The sequence below is a fragment of the Podarcis gaigeae genome, assembly GCF_964106915.1.
Source record: "Podarcis gaigeae genome assembly, chromosome: 3".
Lineage (NCBI taxonomy): Eukaryota > Metazoa > Chordata > Lepidosauria > Squamata > Lacertidae > Podarcis > Podarcis gaigeae.
Genome location: NC_139680.1, coordinates 105,217,241 through 105,242,825, shown reverse-complemented (window position 1 = coordinate 105,242,825; position 25,585 = coordinate 105,217,241). Strand labels below are relative to the sequence as shown.

At 45.6% G+C, this 25,585-nt stretch overlaps 1 protein-coding gene across 1 annotated transcript in view; it reads left to right on the top strand.

The window, feature by feature from the left end:
* The first annotated feature begins 24 nt into the window (after nt 1-24).
* Nucleotides 25-25,585, top strand: part of MRPS5 (mitochondrial ribosomal protein S5) — a 54,536-nt gene continuing 28,975 nt past the window's right edge. The window contains exons 1-5 of the mRNA XM_083733652.1: nt 25-181; nt 14,803-14,940; nt 19,816-19,941; nt 21,775-22,008; nt 24,760-24,794. Of these exons, the coding sequence (XP_083589778.1) occupies nt 112-181; nt 14,803-14,940; nt 19,816-19,941; nt 21,775-22,008; nt 24,760-24,794 (603 nt within the window). The 5' untranslated portion in view covers nt 25-111. The remainder of the gene's footprint in view (nt 182-14,802; nt 14,941-19,815; nt 19,942-21,774; nt 22,009-24,759; nt 24,795-25,585) is intronic.

Sequence of the window (25,585 nt, the reverse complement as noted above, 5' to 3'; positions counted from 1 at the left end):
GCTGAGCGCCGCGAAACGGAGCCTGTGATGGGCGCCGCGTCCTGGAGATTTTAAGATCTCGGGCAAACGCGCGGGCACCAAGTACGGTGGCCGAGGAGGATCTCCGCCAAGATGGCGGCCGCCATAGCTGTGGTAGCTCAAAGAGCCTGCAGCGCCGGAGCCCTCAGAGCCGCGTGGAGAGGTGAAGCCCCCTTTTTACTTATTCTTGCTTCTTCGGCGGGGTCGGGATGCTATTGGCCTCCGGCTGCTCTCGCCCTTCAAGGCGGCGGCTTGTGTCCCTCGTACGTTTCCCTCGTCTGACTTTGCCCAGATCCTGCCGCCTCCCATCGCCGCCGCCTTGGGCTTCTTGGTCCTCGGTGTAGCGAGGCTGCCAGGCAGCGAAACCCCAGACTGGGCCCCGTCACGAGGGTTCCTCACTCGCAAGCGACCGTGCAGATAGGATCGCACGTGTACCTGGGAGTAAAGCCCCATTGAGTACAACGGGGCTGACCGTTGAGAAAATATGCAATATATTTATCAGTTTTTAATGCTGGATTCCCCCTCCCCCTGTTTTAGTAGCGGTTCTTATTTTTATCTGTAAACCGCCTCCAGCCCCTGCTGGGGTGGGGGGATGTGGTGTTGCTTAGTCGTGTCCGACTCTCCGTGACCCCATGGACCAGAGGACACCAGGAATGAAGGGCATAAATGAAGGAGCCATTTGGCGCCTAGATTATATACAGTGGTACCTCGAGTTACATGAGCTTCAGGTTACATATGCTTCAGGTTACAGCCTCCGCTAACCCAGAAGTATTACCTCGGGTTAAGAACTTTGCTCCAGGATGAGAACAGAAATCGTGTTCCGGCGGCAGCAGGAGGCCCCATTAGCTAAAGTGGTGCTTCATGTTAAGAACAGTTTCAGGTTAAGAACGGACCTCCGGAACAAATTAAGTACTTAACCTGAGGTACCACTGTATCTGAGTTTCTAACACTGCTCTGTTGAACGTAGCCCCCCCCCCCCGCCCACCTGTAAACGTACATAGTTTTTCTCTGCAGGAGGCTGACGTATTATACCAATGGTCCATCTAGTTCAGTAGATGTGGGGCCCTCCAGGTATTTAAGACTTATAACTTCCACCATTCCCAAGCAACAACCACACTGAGTTGCAGCCAAACAACCCCTGGAGGTCATCACATAGGTAACCAATTGGCTATGCTGGCTGGCAGTGGATTTTCATAGTTTTAAACCTAGGTCTTTTCCAGCCTTCCTTGGAGATGCCAGGGACGTTTAAACTGGAATGTTTTGCATGCAAAGCATGTGTTCCCTTCCTGTCTCCTGTTCAGATCTCCCCCAGCTGTGAACTTAAAGCTGTGACCCACAGCTGCTATTGAGCTGAAACTCCCAATAGCCCCAGCAATCTTATATATGCTGACTTGGGAGTAAACGGCTCTTGCGTGACTGCCTTCTGGGTAGACGTTTACACCGTTAAATCATTTGAGAGTCTTTCTCCAGTTCCGTTAATGCACAGCACCAACATTCACAAGATATGTTATCTCTGCTTTAAATGTCGCCACACCCATTCTAGCTATTTTTGGAGAATGATACACCCCAACCTGCCTGCTTCCAGATCTATAAAATTGCCGCTTTTCAAGAAATGAACTTTGAAACTGGCAAGGTTTTCCTAGTCCATACGCTACATGGAAAAAGTTCTGTTCTATAGTCGTGTCTCTCTCTTTTAAGGTTGCAATCCTAACCCCACTCAGAGTAACCTCTGCTGAACTCAGTGGGATTTACTTCTGAGTTCACATTATGAAGATTGAACTGTTGCAAACAAGTGACAGAAAAAGAACTTTGTTGCATTTGAATCAGACCTAGTGTGTGATCTGATATTGCCTAGCTGCCATTGTAACTTGAACTGGAATAAAAACTATTTGAATGCATCAGTTCACAGGAGACATAAATAATGTAGGATTTAGAACCCTTTCCACATAGTCATTGATTAATTAAAGAAAAACTTGATGCAAGTACATTTAATACTGCGTTTTTGCCATTCAACAGCTGCTGCAAAAGTGGGAGAGGAGCTCAGAAGCACTTAAAGTAGCCAATGAAATCTGTGCTAGAAAGCCACTTGAGTAAATGGTAGAAGTGAAGGACTATTCTTAAGTCTGAAGGTGAAGCTGGCATATGGGTTTGCCCTAAGGCACCTGCTTGCCTATTCCTTCAGTAGGAGAACCTCTGTTGCTTTTATGAGCAACATTTGCTTAAAATTGTAGGCTTATATTTCTATATAAAAATATTACTACACTGCCCACTCCCTTAAAATATTGATGCGGTTTGCAACAGTGACCCTACTCCTTCACATACCCTTCTTAAGAGTTAGAAGAAATTACAGTTGGAGAGGCTTGGACCTTTTCTTTAAGCAGAGGCTGGATGGCCATCTGTCATGGATGCTTTAGCATTGCAGGAGGTTGGACTAGATGACCCTTGGGGTCCATTCCAACTCATACAGTTCTATAATTCTATGGCATAAGATATGATGCAATAAAGATACAATTAAAAACCAATCTGAATGTCTAATGTGATGGGTATGCCATCTCCTGATTTCGACCACAAATCCACAGATCACCAGAATGAAGCTTACAGTTTGGGAACCTCTGGACTGGTCAGTAAGCACAGGGGACAGCTGAAGAATGTATAGATCAGCTATTTCCAGTGCCAATTAGCTGGGACAGAGTCCTTTATAATAATAATTAATAATAATAAATTTTTATTTATACCCCGCTCTTCCTGGTTCAAAAACCAGGCTCAGGGCGGCTAACAACAAATTTTAAACACTTTAAAACACTTAATTATAAAAGCAGCATAAAATGCAGTATAAAAACATGAATTTGTGAAAACAGTAAAATTCAAAAATAAAAAATCAGTTAGATAATCCCCAGGGCTAGCTGGCTGAAATGAGCCAGCGAGGAGGCCAGGGGAGAATTTGCTGTGGGGTCTCAGATCAGGTGATCTTCATAAAAGGGGAGGGGGAAGGAAGAGAAGGGAAGGGAAATAAAAGATCAGGCTGAATTCAAATTAAAGGCCAGGCGGAATAGTTCTCTCTTACATGCCCGATGGAAGAAGGTTAAATCCTGAAGGGCCCTAGTCTCATGCGACAAAGCATTCCTCCAGATTGGAGCCATCACTGAAAAGGCCCTGGCGCTGGTGGAGGATAGTCTGACTTCCTTAGGGCTCGGGAGCTCTAAACTATGGTTATTCATAGACCTTAAGGTCCTCTGCAGGGCATACCAGGAGAGGCGGTCCCATAGATACAAGGGCCCTATGAGTCCCATGGGTTGTCCATATGCCACTTGAGGAGATCTGTTATTGAGAGCCTGAGGCACCCCTGAGCTAGGATTCTCTGAAATAAAGGGCACCCATTAATTTGAGGCGTTGCCATATTTTGAAGTAAAAGGCATTTGAGCAATTGTGTCCCTGAAAGGAGGTGAAACATGCACTATGCAGGGTTGTGATTAACCGGGTTGTACATTCCCTTGGGGCTTCTTGTTCAGTGTAATTCTGTTTGTAATGCGATTTAGCATTTTGCCTTTTGGGATTCTGATCAGATAAAAGATACAGAAAACTTGAGGTGAAGGAGTTCGTTGCCCGCTAGAAGATTAAAATTAATAGGACTGGATGTTTCTAGAGCTGCAATCTTGCAGCTTAATCAGGTTTCTTTGTACATTAACTTTCCCAGAACATTGCAGCTGTTTCAGCCCAGGTGTTTCCTGTTCACAGTCCTGGTGAAAGGGAGCAATTTATAGACAGGCAGGAGCTGCGGGAGTTCTTCCACCTTCCTGTGTGGTTATTCATCAGCCATAACTATTTCTGTTGCTCCCATATTAGTTCTGCATGTTGGGCAACTCACTATAAACCAGTAGTTCCCAGTTGTGTTTCAGAGAATCCCAAAGCTCATTGGGATTCCAGGATTCTTCCAGTGAGAAGATCACTTTCTTCAGTGCCAGCTTTGCCAATCCATTCAGTCTTCCTGCTTTAATGTGAAGCCACAAAGAGCAGTCCTCTTCTTTGAAATTTAATCCAAAATAGGTCTTTGAAACTTGCTGTGAATGTTGCCCTCATTTCCCGCACCCAAAACCCAGTCATGCCTTGTCCTGGTGTTCTAGCTCAGCGTTTCCCAACCTTGGGCCTCCAGCTGTTTTTGGACTACAACTCCCATCATCCTTAGCTAGCAAGACCAGTGGTCAGGGATGATGGGAATTGTAGTCTGAAAACAGCTGGAAGCCCAAGGTTGGGAAACACTGTTCTAGCTAACTAACTTTAATGCAAGTCTATTTTTAAAGTAAGAGCGGAGCATATCAGCATTTCTGTATTGCAGGAAGTTGGACCACATGACCCTGAGGGTCCCTTCCAACTCTATGATTCTGTGATTCTTGTAACTTATTGAAGGGTTTTGTTAACATGGATCTTGACATTTGAACTTGTTCTGTGAAGTGTTTTAATTAGTGTTGCTGTTTTCATTTATTAGTTGCTCTTTTCAGAAAGGTGAAACTCAAAGTGACTTACAGAATCAAACAGTAAATAAAAGCATGAAAGCCAAGAGTAAAAACAATCTGAAATGCTCACCAATGAGATATATATATATAAAAGAACAGTTCCAGCTCAACCCTATTCCACTAAGTCAAAAAATTGTGGAGCAATGACCTGAATGAATAAGAATGTGTTGTTGTTTTTTCGCCTGGCACCTAAACATGGATAGTGATGGCACCAGGTTTGTTTGTTTTTTCATCATTCTTTTTATTGATTGTTTCCATAAAAGAGAACAGAAACTGACACACAAGTAAAAAGAAAAATACACAAGAAAGAAGAGGGGGGAAAAATGGAATACACACAAAAGAAAAAGTAAATAATAAACAAAGTTGTTACTTTCATATCAACCATATAACATAGCCATCTCTATCGGGACTTCCTTCAGCTTGTCCATAAATCATTCGAAGCAATAAATAAGATTACACGTTTCATTGCTTATATTGTCATTGTACCTGTTCCTGTTTCCTATTTGCTTTACACAATAACTCTTAGTCTTTCACAGTGCATCTCTAAATCCCTTTAGCGTTATTTGTCCTTCACTAATACATTCCAGATAATCTGCATACTTTCCCCAATCCTTGATGAACACTTGGTCTCTTATGTATCTAACTTTTCCTGTTAATTTATCCAACTCTGCGTAGTCCGACAGCTTAGATCTCCACTCCTCCACCGTTGGGATTTCCTGCTGTTTCCACTTCTGGGCTAGTACTACCCTTGCTGCTGTAACCGCATAGTATACTAGTCTACAATCTTCCTTTTTTATCTCTTGTCCTAATATCCCTAGTAGGAAAATTTCTGGTTTCTTTATGAACGTGTACTTTAATATCTTCTTTAATTCAATGTATATTTTCTCCCAAAACTGTTTCACCCTTCCTCTATGTCTTTACATCTCCAGCACTTGTTATCCACCTTATACATTTTCGATAATTTCATGGGTGTCAAGTACCACCTATAAAACATCTTCATGACGTTTTCCTTTATCGTAATACACGCCGTAAAGTTTAACCCGTCCTTCCAAAGTTTTTCCCAATCCTCAAATTGTATACTATGGCCTATATCCCTTGCCCAGCGGATCATCACTGATTTGACTTCCTCATCACCTAAATTCCAGTCTAACAACATCCTATACATTTTAGATATGATTTTCACTTTATTATTTATTATCTCCATCTGAAATTTAGAATCTTTATCTGCGTAGCCTCTTTCTTTAATATCTTTGCTAAACATCTGATTCACCTGATAATGATGTAGCCAGTCATAAACATGTTCCTTTATTTGCTCATACGGTTTTAGCTTCCATTTCCCATCAACCTTGGTTAGTAGCTGGTTATATATTGCCCAATTACTTCTCATATTAATAGTCTTTGTACTCATTACTTCGAGAGGTGATAGCCAATGTGGTGTTTTCGGCTCCAACAAATCTCTATATCTCTCCCACACTTCAATTAGCGGCCCTCTAAAAATGTGATTTTCAAACCCCTTATGTGCTTTCCTTTTGTTCTTCCATAAATAAGCGTGCCAGCCGAATCTACCATCGAAGCCCTCCAAATCGAGTAGCTCCGTATTCACCAACTTTACCCAGTCTTTTATCCAACATAGGCATGATGCCTCATAATATAGTTTCAGATCTGGCAGGGCAAAGCCCCCCCTTTCCTTTACATCTGTCAGTAGTTTAAACTGGATTCTGGGTTTTTTGCCCTGCCATATAAATCTTGAGACTATCCTTTGCCATTCTTTAAAGATTCGGCTCCCCTTAATTATAGGAATGGTCTGGAATAGAAACATCAACCTTGATAGGACATTCATCTTAATTATATTAATCCTTCCCCAAAATGACAGTTTTAGCCCTCCCCATTTTTCTAGATCTTTCCTTATTTCCCTCCACATCGGCTCATAGTTGTTTTTAAATAGGTCTATGTTTTTGGGTGTTAACCAGATGCCGAGATATTTGACTTTTTTGACCATCTCTATCTGCGATTGTTGTTGGATTGTTTCTATTGTCTTTGGGTCCACATTTTTACCTATCATTTTCGTTTTTGTCTTATTTAATTTAAAGCCTGCCACTTCTCCGAACTGTTCTATTTCCTTTAGTATTTCTCCTATTGCAGTTACTGGTTCTTCTGTCATTATTACTAAGTCATCGGCGAAGGCTTTGGTCTTATATACATTCTGTCCTAATGACACTACTTTTATATTCCCGTTTTGTCTTATTGAATTCAAAAGGAATTCTAGCACAGTTATGAATAGTAACGGAGAGAGCGGACAACCCTGCCTTGTTCCCTTCTGTATCTTTATCTCTTCCGTCACCGTACTATTTATAATCAGTTTGGCCTTCTGCTCTGTATATATTGCTTTTACCCCATTGAAGAAATCGTTACCCACATCCATGTGTTCTAAGTTTTTCAACATAAAATTCCATATCACATTGTCGAATGCCTTCTCGGCATCTACAAACATCATTATAGCTTGTTTGTCAGTCCTAACAGATAGGTATTCTAGCATATTAATTATATTTCTTGTGTTATCTCTCATCTGCCGACCTGGCAGAAATCCCGCCTGGTCCTTGTGAATAATTTCTGATAACAGATTCTTCAACCTTCTTGCCAGAATTCCTGCAAATATCTTATAATCTGTATTTAGCAGTGAGATTGGTCTATAATTTTTAACTTGAGTTGGATCTGCGTCCTGTTTGGGGATAAACGTAATATATGCCTCTTTCCAAGTCTCTGGGATTTCTCCTCTCTTTAAAATGTTATTCATAGTCTCTTTCAAGGGTCTCACCAAAATAGATTTCATCTCTTTATAATAACCAGCAGTGAATCCATCAGGGCCTGGTGCTTTACCCCTCTTTAGATCTTTAATTGCCTCCTCTATTTCCTCATTTCCGATTGGTATATTCAATCGTTGCTTTTCCTCTATTGAGATTTTTTGCACCCTTTTATCCTTCAAGAATCTCTCTATCCTCCTTAGACCAACTCTCTCTTGATCCTTATACAGACTCCTATAATAATTGAGGAACTCGCTCCTGATTCCTTTGGGGTCAGTTCTTTCTCCCCCCCCCCACTGTTATTTTATTGATTGTACCTTGCTCCTTCCTTTTTTTAGTTTGCCAGGCAAGCCATTTGCCTGATTTGTTCGCAAATTCAAAGTTTTTTTGTCTTAATTTTTTGATGTTCCACTCCACCTCTCTGTTTATTATTGTAGCAAACTGGGCTTGTAAAATTTTTATTCTTTCCTTCGCTTTTTGGCAATTAGGTTTTTGAGATAGTTTTTGTTCGTTTGCCATTATCTGTTTTAAAATTTCCTCTTTATTTTTCTCTCTATTCCTGTTTTTAATTACATTCTGTTGGATAAAAAACCCTCTTATTACCGCCTTGCCTGCATTCCAGACTACACTATCCTTTGTTCCTTTATCACAATTATCCGCAAAGTAATCTATCAGTTTTTTCCGTACATTTTCCACAACTTTCTGGTCGTCTAGGAGATAGTCTTTTAATCTCCATCTGAAGGTTCTTATCTCTAAGCTTTCCAGTTCCAACTCTATTGGACTATGATCTGAAATTACTTTCGGTCTTATTTCTATTAATTTGGCTCTTGGGCATAGTTCACTTGAGACCCATATCTGATCTATGCGTGACAGCGATTGGTTGGGCTCGGAATGAAAGGTGAATTGTTTATCAAGTGGGTGTCTAAGACGCCAAATGTCCACCAAATTACAGTTTTCTATCATGGAGAAGAAGGATTTTGGTAACTTTCCTTCTTTGTTTACTCCTTCTCTAAATCTGTCCACTTCTAACGAAACGACCCCGTTCATATCACCCATTAGGATTATTTTTTGGTCCACGTATTCCGTTAGCTTCTCTTCTAATTTTTTAAAGAATTCAGTTTTACTACCATTTGGGGCATAGACCCCCACTACCATCAACTTTTCACCTTGCCAGTTAATGCTGACCCCTATCATCCTCCCCTCTTCGTCTTTAAATATTGTTTTAGCTTCTATTTTGTTTTTAATATACAATACCACTCCTCTTTTCTTTACCTTATCTGAGGATTCAAATTCATTTCCCAACCTTTTGTTAATTAACACTTTTCTATGCCTTCTAGCTACGTGCGTTTCCTGAAGACAGATGATGTCCAAATTTTTCTTTTTCAGATATTGCTCAATTTTATTTCTCTTTTTTTTCCGTTCATCCCATTAATATTCCAGTTCCAAATTTTTAATCCCATAGTACTTTCACTTAAGTATTCACTTAAGAATACTTTCACTTAAGTATTCTTTACGTTCTCCCTTTCTTTATATGTTTTCTGAGTCTTCCGCTTCTTCCTCTACCTCTTCTCCCAATCTGCTTCCTCCTTCCTCCTCCTCCTCCACTACTCTTGGTTCTCCTGGTGGGACCCCCTCTGCACCTCCCATTCCATATGTCTCTGCTTTTAGCTCCTTATATTTCCTCAGAAATTTCCCGGTTTCTTCTTGATTTGACAGCTTGTGTCTCTTACCTCTATACATAAATGATATCCCTTCCGGGAATTCCCATCTAAACTCGATCTTATTTTTCTTCAATGTCTGCGCCAAAGATTTATAAGAATCTCTTCGCTTGAGTAATCTGATTGGGATATCTTTAAAAATGATTATATAGTTCCCATCTATATTCAATCTCTTTTCTCTATTCCTTTGGAGAATCCTGTCTCTCATTTCTTTATCTTTAAATGTAATCAGACAATCGCCTGTGAGTCTCCTTACTCTTGTTGTGTTAACGCGCATTCTAAATGCGTTCTGTATATTATTGGCCATTTCCTCCGCTGGTAAACCCAGCCATTCCGCTAGCTCCATCGTCAATCTCTCTTTAATATTTTCATTTTGTATCTCTGGTACAGCTCTAAGCCTCAGATTCACCTCCCTCTGCCTCAGTTCATTCATCGCTATAATGTCTTTCATCTCTTCCTGTGCCTTATTTAAATCCATCACTTCTGCTTTGATCTTTTCCTTATCCCTCTTAATATCCTTTAACTCCACCCTTGTCTTCTTTAATCCTTCCTCTGTGAGCTGCGTTCTCCTAAATATTTCTTTTATTTGGCCCTTAAGTTCGTTAACAGTTTCCTCCATTTTTTTGTCCATTTTCCCAATCCTATTATCCACCTGCTCTAACTTATGTTCTACGTTGACTTGGCTTTGTTTGATCTCCGCAAACATCTTCAAAATGTCTGACTTAAAATCTACCTCTTGTTTGGAGCCCCTCCTATCCCCAGGGGTCCCTCCATTCGTTCCTTTCTTCCCTGTATGTGACATCTTATACACTTATGTCTCCCCCTATCCCCAATAGTTTCTTTCCCCCCGAAATTGTCTTTCCTTTGTATCTCCCGCTATTTCCTTATGTCCACTTTCTTTCGTTAGTATTACTGGTCAAAATTATAAATTCCTTGTGTATATATACTTTCCAAAAGTCAGTGTAAAAAAGTCAATATCAATATAATAGGTCGATATCCAGTTCTTACTGCAAAGTCAGTATCAGGTTCTTACTACAAAGTCCTCTTTCTTCAAAGCGGAGTGCTCCAATATCAGGGGTTCTTCCCGCCTCTAAACAGGCTAATCCATGTTGCTAAGTAGGCATACGGGGGGCTTAATAAAGGAGAGGTGAAACAAAATAATGAGTGGAATAAGTGGAAGAGGGATGGGAAGGAGAGAAAACAGAGGGAGCGAGGACCAGTCACAGATCACACGGGCTCCATCTTGTCGTCAGAGGTCGCCAAATCTGTATACACTAACGCTAATTCTTAAGGTGTTCCTAAGAGTTTAAAGGACCCCGCATTTTCAGGTCCCAATCTCCAACCAAAGAAGAGAAGATAAAGATCATGTACATATAAGTCCCAATATAAATGTAAATCACTGTCCTCTTTTTACTTTTCACAAACCCAACCACAAGTTCTCAAATGGCGGCGGGGCTTTCTCTTCCGGGTTTATTACTCTCGAGTTCTAACGCCCCTTCTCCTCTTCGCAGGCTCCGGTTCACCGAGGACGCCAAGTCCCGATACTTTGTCTCTAGCCCCTTCCTCTTCCCTCTTCCCTCCTCCTCCCAACGTCGCGTTCCTTCTTTTAGATTTGTTTTTTCTGGGGGGGAAGATACTTGAAAGGGAACCGCGTAACCGCTAAGGCGACTCACTCTCTCTCTCCCGCACTGGCTTCTCGCCGCGTCTGAGCTGATTTCGGCTATCGGCTGAACTCCGTTTACCTCTCTCTGTTACTCCGAGACTCCCTTGTTCTTTTTGTTCTTTAGCCGCAAAGTTGCCAGTATCGGAGTCCTTTACTCTGAAAGCGTACCGCTTTCCCTGCAAGCGCAGGGCTTCGCTATCTGAAGGCAAGTAATGGTTCCCCTCGACCCGCTAGACCTCTCCGCCACTCTCTTCGCCTCCCCCGAGGCTACCTGGCAGCCGGGTTGGTCTTTTCTTTGGTCGTGCCGGGGGCTGGACTCCCTGAACACCCTTCAGAAGAGTTTTGGGGGGTCTCCGCGGCCTGGAGTTGCCCCTATCCTTCAAAATAGCTCGAGTCCTCCCCTCCCGGGGAGAACTCTGCTTGCACTGAGATCGCGGCACACCGGAAGTCCCTGATGGCACCAGGTTTAACGCCCTAGGGCAGGGGTCGGCAACCTGCGGCTCCGGAGCCGCATGCGGCTCTTTAACGCCTTTGCCGCGGCTCCGGGGTGGAGGCGAGGGGAGGAGGCGCATTTTCCTTTGTTCCCGCCCCAAGCCTCGCGCGCCCGACGGGAGCTCCTGCCGGGCGCGCAAGGCTTGCAGACACTCGCCCGAAGCACGGGGAGCCCTCCGGAGGGCTCCCTGTGCTTCGGGCGGCAGGCTGCCGCCCCAAGCCTCGCGCGCCCGACGGGAGCTCCTGCCAGGCGCGCAAGGCTTGCAGACACTCGCCCGAAGCACGGGGAGCCCTCCGGAGGGCTCCGCGTGCTTCGGGCGGCAGGCTGCCGCCCCAAGCCTTGCGCGCCCGACGGGAGCTCCTGCCGGGCGCGCAAGGCTTGCAGACACTCGCCCGAAGCACGGGGAGCCCTCCGGAGGGCTCCCTGTGCTTCGGGCGGCAGGCTGCCGCCCCAAGCCTCGCGCGCCCGACGGGAGCTCCTGCCGGGCGCGCAAGGCTTGCAGACACTCGCCCGAAGCACGGGGAGCCCTCCGGAGGGCTCCCTGTGCTTTGGGCAGCAGGCTGCCGCCCCAAGCCTCGCGCGCCCGACGGGAGCTCCTGCCGGGCGCGCAAGGCTTGCAGACACTCGCCCGAAGCACGGGGAGCCCTCCGGAGGGCTCCCTGTGCTTTGGGCAACAGGCTGCCGCCCCAAGCCTTGCGCGCCCGACGGGAGCTCCTGCCGGGCGCGCAAGGCTTGCAGACACTCGCCCGAAGCACGGGGAGCCCTCCGGAGGGCTCCCTGTGCTTCGGGCAACAGGCTGCCGCCCCAACAGGCTGCCGCTGGCTGATTTGCTGCTATTGCTTTGCAATTTGCAGCTACTGTTTTGAAGGGGAGTGAAGAACACACACTCAAAAAAAGGTAACTTGTTAATATAACGTTTATTTCTATGAGGAGGAGTAATTCTGAGGGGTCAAACAAAAAATAATTAAAAAGTGTCAAAAAAGTTATTTTTATAATGACGAGGATAACATTGGGCTAAGAAACAATGTATGCAGTGTTATATTTGTTTTAAATGTCGCAATGGTTTTGCGGCTCCCAGTTGTTGTTTTTTCTTCGGAAACGGGTCCAAGTGGCTCTTTTTGTCTTAAAGGTTGCAGACCCCTGCCCTAGGGAGAGCACTCAACAAGTGGGGAGCCACTACCGAGAAGGCCCTTTCTTGTGTTGCCACCCTCAAATTGTTCTAAGAATAGAGTTCATAGGGTTATTGTATTACACACAAGCCTCATGGGTTAATTTATTTTTTGCTTGCTATTTGTTTTTTAATTAATGATTTAACAAAGAAAGTATAATGGTGGGAAAGCGGGGGGGGGGAATAAGAGGGAAGAGGAGAATGGAAAAAACCTGAAACAATAAGCTGATATTAAGATACAATAACCATTCATACAGCCATCTTAATTTAAACATATACATTAATAAAAATCATCCAAATATCTAGGTATGTAGCCACATAAAATCGATGTTGATTAAAAAAAAATGTCCTCAAGTGTAGCAAGAATTGTGAGGCCCTCAGAACATTGTGTAACAGGCAGTATGTGTTTATCCCATTATTATTATTATTAATAATAATAATAATTATAAATTGTATACCGCCCTTCATCTGTAGATCTCAGGGTGGTTCACAACATAAAAATACAATATAAGAAACAAAATACATGATAAAAACAAGGAGAAACAAACAAAAGCTAATAATGCTCCCTCCCCCCACCTCACGGTGGCCATAAGGGCTTGCAAAATCTGCTTTTGCTGTTCTTCTGCTAATCACCCATGAGAGCAATCCTGATAAGGATCTGGCCCATGAAGCCAAAGAGGTTCCCCACTCCTGGTCTTAAGGTTGCCTAACTATTCATAGCATCGACTTCTTAGCAGGAACCTATACAAAACAGAGGCTATGGGGATCCGAAAACGCTGTTTGTTAAGAGGCAAGTGCTTGATTAACAAAAAGTCTTTAATTGGTTGACAACCCTAGTTAAGACTAATGATGATGTTTACTGTGGTGCCTGGTGATGTAGCACTGAAATGAGTGACCTGCCGGTGTTTATAACTCTTGTGTTTATTATCCAGTAGCTCCTTTACCTTCTAATCGGCTTTCTGTGCATTTTCCCATCCTCATCCAGCTAAAATCAATTTCTTTATTGGGCATCTGTTGTAAACTGTTGTCTTCGCCTCATTTCTCCGATTCTGCTATCAGACTTCTCATTGGAATTGGCTCCCTCTCCCTCCATCATGATAATTCTGTTGAAATTGTTTTCACCGAACGCTGTTCGCCTTCCTTCATGTCTTAATAAGGGTTAAGCACCAGGCAGTTGGGTTTCAGTGCCCATTGAGAGCTGGCTGTTAGGCCAGGTGAGCCAGAAACTCAGGCGTAAACCACAAACAAGGATCATGGGAAGGTCCACCACCAAGGGCAAGCAGTGGGCATTCATTCATTTACCACATTTTCCCCATTTTATCATTACAACAACCCTGTGAAGTAGCATAGGCTGAGAGACAGTGACTGGTGCAAGCTCACCCATTGAGCACTGTGGTTGAGTACGGATTCAAACCCTCGTCTTCCAGGTCCTAAGCCAACACTCTAACCCAGTGTTTCTCAAACGTGGGGTCCCCAGCTGGACTACAACTCCCATCATCCCTGACCACTGGTCCTGCTAGCTAGGGATGATGGGAGTTGTAGTCCAATAACAGCTGGGGACCCAAGGAAAGTGTTTGGATTGACATAGGCTCCAGAAGCATTGGTTTAATACACCTGGCTCTGCTAAATGCCTTATGGCAGAGGTTTTCAACCTTTTTGAGTCCATGGCTCCCTTGACCAACTACATTCTTTCTGCGGCACTCCTGTGGGGCTCAGGAGCCCAGCTATGCCACCCCTTGCCTGCAGAGCTGGCAGCCCCTCACCCTTTTTCAAACACCCTCCCTTGTGGAGTGTTCTCTCAGCCTCCTCTCCCTACTGCTTGGGATTCCTCCAGGCAGCCACTGCTGCCACCCCTAGTCTCTGAGCTGCCTGCCTGCAACCTCTGGCCAGCCCCAAGAGTCCCAGAGGCACCATTCGCCTGCAGAGCTTATAGCCAGGGCTGCTGCCATAAACAGTTGTGCAACACTTTGGGAGGCAGAGGTGTGAGAGGGCATCGGAGGAGGGATGGAAGGAAAGAGGGACAGAGGCCAGTGTTGCTCAAGGCACCCTGGGTACCTTATGGGGATGATTTGACACTGGGGATGCAGCATAAATCAATCAGTTAGATTAATAGATCTAAAGCCTATTAAGATTTCTGTTAACAAATCTAAAAATAGTGTCCCCAATGAATTAGGCAGCTGGGGTTTCAAAAATCCATTCATCAATTTTAATACAAAAATGGCAAGCGGCAGGATTGTCTTAAAAGAGACATTCCCCCTTTCCTAAGAAGGCATGTGCATGCACTTGTCCAAAAAAACAAGCAAAATGTGCTTCCTTTTCTTCTTCAGAAGTATTATCTTATTTACGTTAATTTAATTTGTCAGCTAACATTTCTTTAACTGGGTGACAGCCCTGTTGGTTAGGCTAACCTCTCTTTGCGTCTCTCCCCAGGCTGCGCCTTGATTCCAGGGTCTGGAGTCAATTGTCAGTATGCTACCTTGGCATGTGCTTTCCAGACGCATTGCTACATTTCTGGCCCCCGCGACGTGACAGTGCAGCCGTGCAGGCGCAGCAGCTTCTTCAATAAATGTAAGTCTTGTAAACAACAGGTGCTGCGGCTTATAACCAGAAACAACATTTGCGTAGCTTTTCTCCCCTCTCAGGCCACCATCCTGTATCCATTTAACCTGCCCATTGAAGCCCTTGAAACTGAGCCTACCTAACTGGGTACCAACTTGATTTCAGTAGGAGGGAGTTGAACACATACTTAGGCTGCACATGTCCTGATGTGCTCACTCGGGACATCATGTCCTCCATGGAAACCATGAATCATAGAATCATAGAATCATAGAGTTGGAAGAGACCACAAGGGCCATCGAGTCCAACCCCCTGCCAAGCAGGAAACACCATCAGAGCACTCCTGACATATGGTTGTCAAGCCTCTGCTTAAAGACCTCCAAAGAAGGAGACTCCACCACACTCCTTGGCAGCAAATTCCACTGTCAAACAGCTCTTACTGTCAGGAAGTTCTTCCTAATGTTTAGGTGGAATCTTCTTTCTTGTAGTTTTGAACCATGAGACTGTCTTAGTGCATCAGGGGCCTAACGTGTGGCCAGAGATGAAATTGCTCAGATTCACACAGAATTGGATGCCAGAGTGAGTCTTGAGGAAGCATCCAAAGCACCATCTGGTCAGGTTATTGTGGATCAGTTTGATTTGTGGCAGTCTGAGAATGTGAAGGTGCTAGCAGCAAGAATATTATTGGCACAAAAATGGAAGCAAGAAGAATTACCGATGAAAGAAGAATGGCAGATGAAATTGATGGACTATGCAGAATTAGATAAATTAACAGGAAGGATTTGAAACCTATGAGACCAGAGATTCTTAGAAGACTGGAGTAAATATATGAACGATTTGAAAAGTAACTGTAATGAACAGATTATGCTTATAGGACTGCAAGACGTTTTGTAAGGAGGACTATCTGAAATATTGCAAGAAAGACTATGAGGAGAATTATTAGTTAATGATAATTAAGAGTAATAGAGAAAGTAAGAAATGCAGAATAAGTGATAAAGAACAAAAAATCATTAGAGGCGTTGACGGAAGTCTAAAATATACGAAGTTATGTTATATGATTGTTGGAAATGATATGTTAAAAAAACCAATAAAAATGTATAAAAAATTAAATAAAGAGAATGTGGAGGTGCTATAAGCCCCTAAGAAGACTTGTGTGGGCCCACAAGGGCTGAGCAACTATCACCCAGTCACCAATATCCCCCTTTTAGGCAAGGTGTTGAAGTGGATAGTGGTGATCCAACTGCAGGCACGTTTAAATAATTTACCTGGGCCCTTTTCAGTCTTGCTTCATGCCTGGATAGGGTACCAAAGCTGCCTCAGTTGCACTTGTTAAAGCCCTTAGGAGACGGACGGAGAAGTGGTTGTCTTCGACCTTTTGTCAGCTTTTGATACCATCAAGAAAAGTACTGTTGGATCAGGCCAAAAGCCCAGCTAGTCCAGCATCCTGTTCTCACAGTGGCCAACCCAGAGGATTATGGGAAGTCCAGAAGCAGGACCTGTGCCACAACACCCTTTTTTTTATTTATTCCCAGCAACTGGTACGAATGCGTCGCAAGACGAATGCCTCGCAAGACGAAAGGGGTTTTCGTTTTTTGTGTTGCTTCGCAAGACGATTTTCCCTATGGGCTTGCTTCGCAAGACGAAAACATATTGCGAGTTTGCTTCCTTTTTCTTAAAGCCGTTAATACCCAGGGAATCCGCGCTCCGCAAGACGAAAAAAACGCAAGATGACACAACTCGCGGAACGAATTAATTTCGTCTTGCGAGGCACCATTGTATTCAGAGAATGCTTCCTCCAACAGTGGTGAGAGAACATAGTCATTAATAAATATAAATGCAGTAAGTTGATCCCAACTCTTTATTTATTTGCTTATTCTTTATATTCAGCGTGGTTCGCACTTCAAGACAAGGGTTGGGAATCATGGGCCCTCCAGATGTTGCTGAACTACACAGTGGTGTAGCATTGGGGGGGGGCAGAGGGGCAGTGTCCCCAGGAGCAAAATTCTGGAGGGGCGCAATGCCCATGCCCCCTGTCTCCTGGGCTTCCCAAGCCAGAAGGATGAGAAAGGCACGCAGCCACTGCCACCAGCAGCCATGTGCCTTGCAGGTTCCACACACCCCATCCTCTGGCCGGCGCCTCCACCCCAGCTGCCCAGTCCACTAAGGGGGCACAATACTTTCCCCGCTCCAGGCATCAGCAGCCCACGCTACACCACTGGGACTTCAGCTCCCATCGTCCCCAGCAAGCAGAGCCAATAGCCAGGGGTGATAGGGGTTCTCCTGCAGCAACCTATAGTGGGGCAAAGTTCCCCCACACCTGGTTTAAGGTAACATTTATTACACCCAGTACACAAGTGTGAAGGGAAGAGGGAAAGAAGTGCACGGAGGCACCTTTGCATGTGATTGAACTTGGAGAGGAGGAGCAAAATAACAGATGGTCCCAGCTGAGCTGGCAGAGAAGAAGAAGAAGAAAATTTTATTTATATTCCGCCCTCCCCAGCCAAAGCTGGGCTCAGAGCGGCTAACAACAATAAAAGTACAGTGGTACCTCGGGTTAAGTACTTAATTCGTTCCGGAGGTCTGTTCTTAACCTGAAGCACCACTTTAGCTAATGGGGCCTCCCGCTGCTGCCGCACCACCGCAGCGCGATTTCTGTTCACATCCTGATGCAAAGTTCTTAAGCTAAAGCACTATTTCTGGGTTAGCGGAGTCTGTAACCTGAAGCGTATGTAACCTGAAGCGTATGTAACCCGAGGTACCACTGTAACACAGCATTCTAAAGATATTATTATTATTAAAAAATTAGTGGCAACCATTGGGTTGGAATTCTATGAGAATTACCAAAGGAGGTGGTTAGACTGTGCTTTGTCCAAAGGCCTGGTGGAACAGCTCTGTCTTGCAGGCCCTGCAGAAAGATGTCAAGTCCCGCAGGGCCCTAGTCTCTTGTGACAGAGGGTTCCACCAGATTGGGGCCGCGTCCGAAAAAGCCCTGGCTCTGGTTGAGGCCAGCCTAACCAAGGCCATGCTTTGGATCGATTGGATAAGCCCTCCTGGATCTGACCAGAGCCTTATCTAGAAGCGGCACCCTGTTTTGGGAGTGGCCAACCAGATGCCTATGGGAAGCCCTCAGGCAGGACTTGAGTGCCACAGCTCTCTCCCCCTATAATGCCCCAGCGCCTGTCATTCAGAGGCATGCTGCCTCAGATCTTGGGAGGTAGCATCCAGCCTGGAGGTACTATCCAGCCATCACAACGTGTTATCAGTCTCTTGTCACAATCTGTGCCCTTTTGCTTTGTGATATTTAACCGTAAGGAGCCGAATGCCTCGTGCATGTTTTGCTTTCCATGGCAAACATTTGAAGGCCCTCTTCTGTGTCCCTGTGGCTAGTTAAGAGCTCAAGAGCTGGGAATTTGGGGAAAATCACACGAAGTGATCAATGTCTTTTGACGCCGGCTGGGCACTGTCACGGTATGAGGTGTTGCAGGAGACTGGAAGGAGCACTTAGCGGCATTGTCACCACAAGCTGTGAATTGATTCCTTTCTGTTTCCATTCCTTTCTACCTTGACTGTGGAAGATGGAGAGGCAGCAGGGTTGGGGAGGGAGCAAGGCTGCTCCCTTTTAAGAAGTGATGGTTCATGTGGCTGATGGGAGGGGAGGAAAACAAGTTAGATACAGGATGCCAGGGGAGGTGAGAAGAAAATAAGAGTCCCTGTCTGGGTTGGGGTCTGAGAAGAAACTGTTACTGAAAAGGAAGCTGAGCAAAGAATAGATGGAGGAAATCTGTGAACCAATTTGCAAGTAATTTTTGACACAGGCTACCCTCATTGTGGCGCTGTGGGTTAAACCGCAGAGCCTAGGACTTGCTGATCAGAAGGTCGGCGGTTCAAATCCCCATGACGGGGTGAGCGCCTGTTGCTCGGTCCCAGCTCCTGACAACCTAGCCGTTCGAAAGCACCTCAAAGTGCAAGTAGATAAATAGGTACCGCTCCGGCGGGAAGGTAAACGGCGTTTCTGTGCGCTGCTCTGGTTCGCCAGAAGCGGCTTTGTCATGCTGGCCACATGACCCAGAAGCTGTACACCGGCTCCCTCGGCCAATAAAGCGAGATGAGCTCTGCAACCCCAGAGTCAGTCATGACTGGACCTAATGGTCAGGGGTCCCTTTACCTTTACCTTTACCCTCACTGCAGTCATTCTCGGTCTGCATACGTCTCTGCAATCACATGGAGAAAGACCTGTCTGGGCCTGGCCTGAGCTTTCTGGACTTGCCCCCTCATTATAGTAATCTTAATAATCTTAACCTTGAGGAGGGGGGACAGAGGGCAAAGCCAGTTAGGAGGGAAATTCACCAGAGCATCTGCTCTGCATTCAGAAGCTCATCAGCATCTCCAGGTGGGGCTGTGAATGCCCTACTTCTGAAATCCTGGAGAGACACCTCCGGTCAGGGTAGACAGCATTGAGGTATATGGACCAATGGTCTCCGTATGAGGCAGGTTCCTATGTTCCCATGAGCGGGTATTGAATTTGGTAGCCACTCGTCTGCTCAACTTCAGCCCATCTTCATAGCCGTGTTTCCAGACACACACTCATGATTTGGTAGGCATTCATATTCAGCAAGCCATGATGATGATGATTCAAGATTGTTGTGAAGAAGATGTGAGCTTTATCCATCCAGAGCATTAATAGGTCATGCTACAGACCCAAGATGCCCGTGACCTCGTTTTTGATCCCTGCAAACGGTCTCTCAGCGACACTTCAACACTTTCTCAAGGCACAGTCGGCTTGGCATACCTTAGTTTAAATGACACCTGAGCATCTTTTCCCCACCCCACCCCCTTGAATTGCTGCTGTTAAGAATTTGGATGAGTTGTGTGCAATATGTGTTTCAGTGACAGCTGATCAGCTCTGGAAAGGCGTTTTGGCAGAGAGCGGTGCCAGTGGAAGGAAGGGAAGAGGGAAGAGGACCAAGAAGAAGCTGAAGAAGGATCTCAATAGAGGCCAGATCATTGGCGAAGGTAAATCCACAACATAAGCAAGAGGCCAGAAACCTCTTTATTCATATTGGGTCCCTCTAAGAGTGAACTCTAGTTCCACTCCCATCAGCACTCAACACCAGGCTGCTTAGATGTGAAAGGGAGGTATCTTCATGCTTGGGGGGACCCCAGAGTTTGCAGAAGTAATACATATAAATAATTTGAAACCCTATTGAGGGCACACAGACAACCAGCCAGCTCTAGGAGGACATAGTTAGCCACAGAATGCTAACTCTAGGAGGTGTGTAAACAAGAAAGTAAAAAATTCTCTGTGCGAATATCTGATTCTGCAGTGTGCACAGTGAGGTTCAGGTACAACAGTGGTACCTTGAGTTACAAACACCTCGGGTTATAAACACTTCGGGTTACAGACTCCGCTAACCCGGAAGTAGTACCTTGGGTTAAGAACTTTATCTCAGGATGAGAACAGAAATAGCACAGCAGCAGCGGGAGGCCCCATTAGCTAACGTGGTAACTCAGGTTAAGAACGGTTTCAGGTTAAGAGCGGACCTCCGGAATGAATTAAGTTTGTAACCAGAGGTACCACTGTAATTCCGCATGTTTGTATAAGTGATTTTTTTTCACATAGCGAATGTTTGTAAAGCGAGACCTGTGCGTACTGTATTTTTATTTGTTTTGAAATACATCCGGTCCCCCAGTCCCAAAATGGGACACCCCCACCCCCAAGTTGGCTAAATAAATGTTGCTTATTGCTTTTGGTTTACTGAGTTCATCCTCTTCTGTGTTCTATCTCAGTGCACACTGCTTTGTCAGCTGAAGCAGGTCTGCAAACAGAGAAATAAAATGTATTTATTATCAATGTACAGTGGTGCCTCGCAAGACGAAATTAATTCGTTTCGCAAGTTTTTTCGTCTAGCGGGTTTTTCGTCTTGCGAAGCACGGTTTCCCATAGGAATGCATTAAAAATCAATTAATGCGTTCCTATGGAAACCGCCTTCAGACCAGGTCCGGGACAGTCTGTCCCCCGACCTCTTCTGAAGGCTGGGGGGTGGGGGGGACAAGGGCTTTTCTTCCCACCCCCAGCATTTTAAAAAACCCCGGGACAGCATTTTAAAATGCTGGCGGGCGGCAGCGAAGGGTTCGCTGCCGCCCGCGAGCATTTTAGAAAACCCCGGGACAGCGGAGGTTCAAAAGCCGTCTGGGACAGCGGAGAAACACGCTGTGTTTCTCCGCTCTCCCGGGAAGGCAGGCAGGGGGGAGCAAAGACTTTCGCCCCCCGCCCGCCTTCAGAAGAGGTCCTGGACCTCTTCTGAAGGCCAGCGGGGGGGGGGGGCAAAAGTCTTTGCTCCCCCTGCCTGCCTTCAAAAGCCGTCCAGGATAGAGGGAAGCGCTTCCCTGCTATCCCGGACTGCTTTTAAAATGCTGGCGGTGGGGAGCAAAGCCTTTTGGCCCCCGCCGGCCTTCCTGGACCTCTTCTGAAGGCCGGAGGGGGGGAAAGGCTTTGCTCCCCACCGCCAGCATTTAAAAGAGGTCCCCGGAGATTTCCCTATGGGCTTTCTTCTTGCAAAGCAAGCCCATAGGGAAATTCGTCTAGCGAAGCGATGCAAAAACTGAAAAACCCTTTCGTCTTGCGGGTTTTTCGTCTTGCGAGGCATTCGTCTTGCGGGGCACCACTGTACTTAGTGCACACTGTTTTCCTTAATTGTAGTTTAGCTCCCCACCCCATTCATCCTAAAAAGCAGTTGAATCTTAACACTGGACGGTGCTTGTTGTACAGCTTCAGCTCATTTCACGGTTTACGGCTGTGATCTGGGAAGTACCCTAAGTCGTTCTTGTGCTCTCCATCTGCCCTAGGACGCTCAGGTTTCCTCTGGCCTGGCCTCAACGCTCCGGTACTGAAACAAGGAGCGGTCCAGACCATTGATCAGCGGGATAAAGAGGAGCAGGAGAAGGTGCAAGCAGAAAAGCTCCGTCTGCGGGAAGAGTTTGACAGGAAAAGAAAGATAAAGGTGAAGAGGGAGAGAGGATGGACTGGAAGATCTTGGGGAGGTATCAGCCTAGGACCCCCGGATCCAAGTCCTACTGGAGGTAAGATAACTAGGTGCATTCTAGTTGTTTTATTTGTGCATTTCATAAAATTTATTCCGTGCATGTCTGTGTAGCTCAGTGGTAGAACATCTGCTTTTCTTAAGGCACTATTGGGGTTGCTAATAACTCCCTTAAGAAAAGGTTTCTATAAGCTACAGTTTGATCAGGGATGGGGAACCTCGGGTTCAGGAGGTTATGTATGGCCCTCCACCAGCCCTCAAGACTCTCTTCTGTTAAATAAATCACGATACAGTGTAATGTGTCATGTGTTGTTGTTCGTCCGAGGTTGCATTTACCTAATTTTAATGCCTTCTAAGGAACAGGTGGTTGTTATTATGTCCCAATATGTAAAATCACAGAATTCAAAGAGGGTGTACTTTCTTTTTCGCATGACTATCAATTGTCATCTTAATTTATGAGTACAGTGGTACCTCGGGTTACATACACTTCAGGTTACATATGCTTCAGGTTACAGACTCCACTAATCCAGAAATAGTACCTCAGGTTAAGAACTTTGCTTCAGGATGAGATCAGAAATCGTGCTCTGGCGGTGGCAGCAGGAGGCTCCATTAGCTAAAGTGGTGCTTCAGGTTAAGAACAGTTTCAGGTTAAGAATGGACCTCTGGAACGAATTAAGTATTTAACCTGAGGTACCACTGTATCTTAAAAAAAATATGTGGGCAACCTGCCTGACTACTTAACGCAGTTTGCAATGGACAATTGAAAAATATACAGATGAAACAACACCAAGAAAATATAATAACAGGAACCTAGGAAGCTGCCTTATACTTGGCCCATCTAGCTCCATACTGAATACACTAACCGGCAGCTTTCCAGGGTTTCAGGCAGGAGCTATCCCCAGTCCTGCCTGGAGATGCCAAGGTTTGAACCCGAGACCTTGTGCGTGCAAAGCTCTTCCACGGAGCCGTGGTCCTTCCTTCATCAGCCTAAAGAGCCATAGAAGGCTGTACAGTGACTTGGGCAGTCGATCTGTTTAACGCAGAAGTACTTCTCTGGCTGGCGGTGATTTTCTAGGGTCTCCGGTAGACAATTTATCTTCTTGAGCTGGAGCTGCCGGGGATGGAACTCAGGAGCGACTACATGCAAATCATGCGCTCTGCCGCTGAGCTATGGCGCTTTGGGTTCAGAGAGATTTCTGGCGTTTTAGAGCGATGTGTTTGATGTGACATGCCGCTTGCCATGCTCTGCCTGCCTGCCAGTGGGAGTTGGCAGCCTTGCAGAATGCTGCCCTCATTTCCAGCACATCCACTGCAGCCCCATCCGTTTCCTGGAGCAAGTCCCTAACACCTGCAGTGGGCAGAACTGGGTGGGAATGGGTGCTGTGCGGCCAGCATTTAGAAGCCCGGTCTGTGCAAAGTACTTTGGCTCAGTGCTGTTCCCTTAACTCTTCAGAGATGTTGCAGTGATTGCATCTGACTGATTACAGGCTCCCCACCCCTGGCAGCCTTTTCAATTGAAATGCAGAGCAAGATGGCTGTTAACTCTGAGACATGACTTGATTTGAAGTGCCTGGGGTGGTCGTGCGTCTCCCCCCCCCCAAAAAAAAACCACACAACTTCCCTCTGTTGCTGTGCGAGCAACATGTGTTGGATAAGACCTGAGCCCGTTTATTTGTTTGATTTGAATCCTTGCAAACCGTTTGATAGTTGGTCACTCAGCATGCTCGTTTCTAAAACAATACCCTGCTGTGGTGTCGGCACGGTACATGTGAGCCGTTTATAGCCTGGCTGCTCCTCTTAGACCTTAAAACACTCGGCGATCTACGCCTGACTGCTCAGCCAGCTTATGGTATCCCTTTGGCCGATAGCGTGTGCAAGGAGGCAGCTCTAAATTTAGCCAAAAATGTCATTGTCTGTATGCAATCTGTTCGCTTCCTAACATGGCATGCTAGTTTTAACACTTTGCAGAGCTTCTAGCAGTGGAAAATCAGCAGGAGAAGCACAATAACATTGGGACTCACCACGTTCATAAAACTGCCTTCCTTGTCTCTCCCATTCTTCTTCCCTTTGCCACAAATGCAAACGCACAAGCGGAGTTGAAATTTGGGCCCCATCTCCTCTATACCTTTTTAAGCACCATTATGCCACTTCAGAGGGACACAGGTGGCGCTGTGGGTTAAACCACAGAGCCTAGGACTTGCCGATCAGAAGGTTGGTGGTTTGAATCCCCACGATGGGGTGAGCTCCTGTTGCTCGGTCCCAGCTCCTGCCAACCTAGCAGTTCGAAAGCACGTCAAAGTGCAAGTAGATAAATAGGTACCGCTCCGGCGGGAAGGTAAATGGCATTTCCGTTTGCTGCTCTGGTTCGCCAGAAGCGGCTTAGTCATGCTGGCCACATGACCTGGAAGCTGTACGCCGGCTCCCTCGGCCAATAAAGCGAGATGAGCACCGCAACCCCAGAGTCGGTCACGACTGGACCTAATGGTCAGCGGTCCCTTTACCTTTACCTATGCCACTTCAACAGTCATGGCTTCCCCCCAAAGATTCCTGGGAACTGTAGATTGTTATAGGTGCTGAGAGTTGATAGGAGACCCCTGGTTCCTTCACAGAGCTATACTTCCCGTAGTGGTTTAATAATCACTCCCTCTTCCCTGGGAACTCTGCATGGCCTGATCATGCTTGAATCAGACCTAGGCGAGGTAACATCTTTATACAGCTATATTATATGGAGATGATGCATTTATGTGTATGAGAGCTGTACATCTCTGACTCGCATTTTCTTTACCGACAGAAACATACGAAGATTTCGACTCCAGAGTGATTGAGGTAAGCGCTGCAAAACATCTGCAGGGATTCGCACCTTAAACACAAAATGCTTCTGGTCTTACCGTCCTTTGACTATAACTCACTAATAATGGGAGCTGGGGAATTCTGAAGTAGCGTTATTACAGCTGTGGAGAAAAGGGTGCTATTCCTTTGGCTCTGCCACAGCGCCCAGTTCAAAGGACTCTTGGATAGAGTTCAAAGGCTGCAAAGCTGCAAAGTCAACCATTAGGTTAGCCACTAGAATTATAGAATTGTGGGGTTGGAAGGGACCCAATAACCATCTGGTCCAAGCTTGAGAGAAAAAGAGGGTTTTCTGCAAATGTTTTTTCTAATTTACGTTCTTTTACCCTGGTAACGAAGCCATGAACAAAACAACTTTTGACTCTCTGCTCTTGGAAAAGCAATAAGTAGCTTGGAATCCATCCCACCTTTCCTTTGCCTTGTTTGCATAGGTGTATTAGCTAGGGATTTCTTCTACCTGGTGCATTCATGTCATCCAGGGACAAGGAATTCAGACCCAATAACCAAATACAGCCATGCAAGCCTATTTGCCTGGCTCTGTGGACTCTCTTCAAACCACATCTCTTTGCCAGGCATGCCCCTCTCTTACGCCTTCACACCCTCCTTTGAAAAATTATGTGATTGTTTATATATAGACTTTTTACAAACTATGCATTCGGAGGATTTTATTTTCATTTCCCATGCCTGGTGTGTCATATGTCCCTGACAGACCCTCCTTTCACTTTCAGAAATGCTTTTTTTCAACTTTCAGTGAGTGACCACTTGCCCCT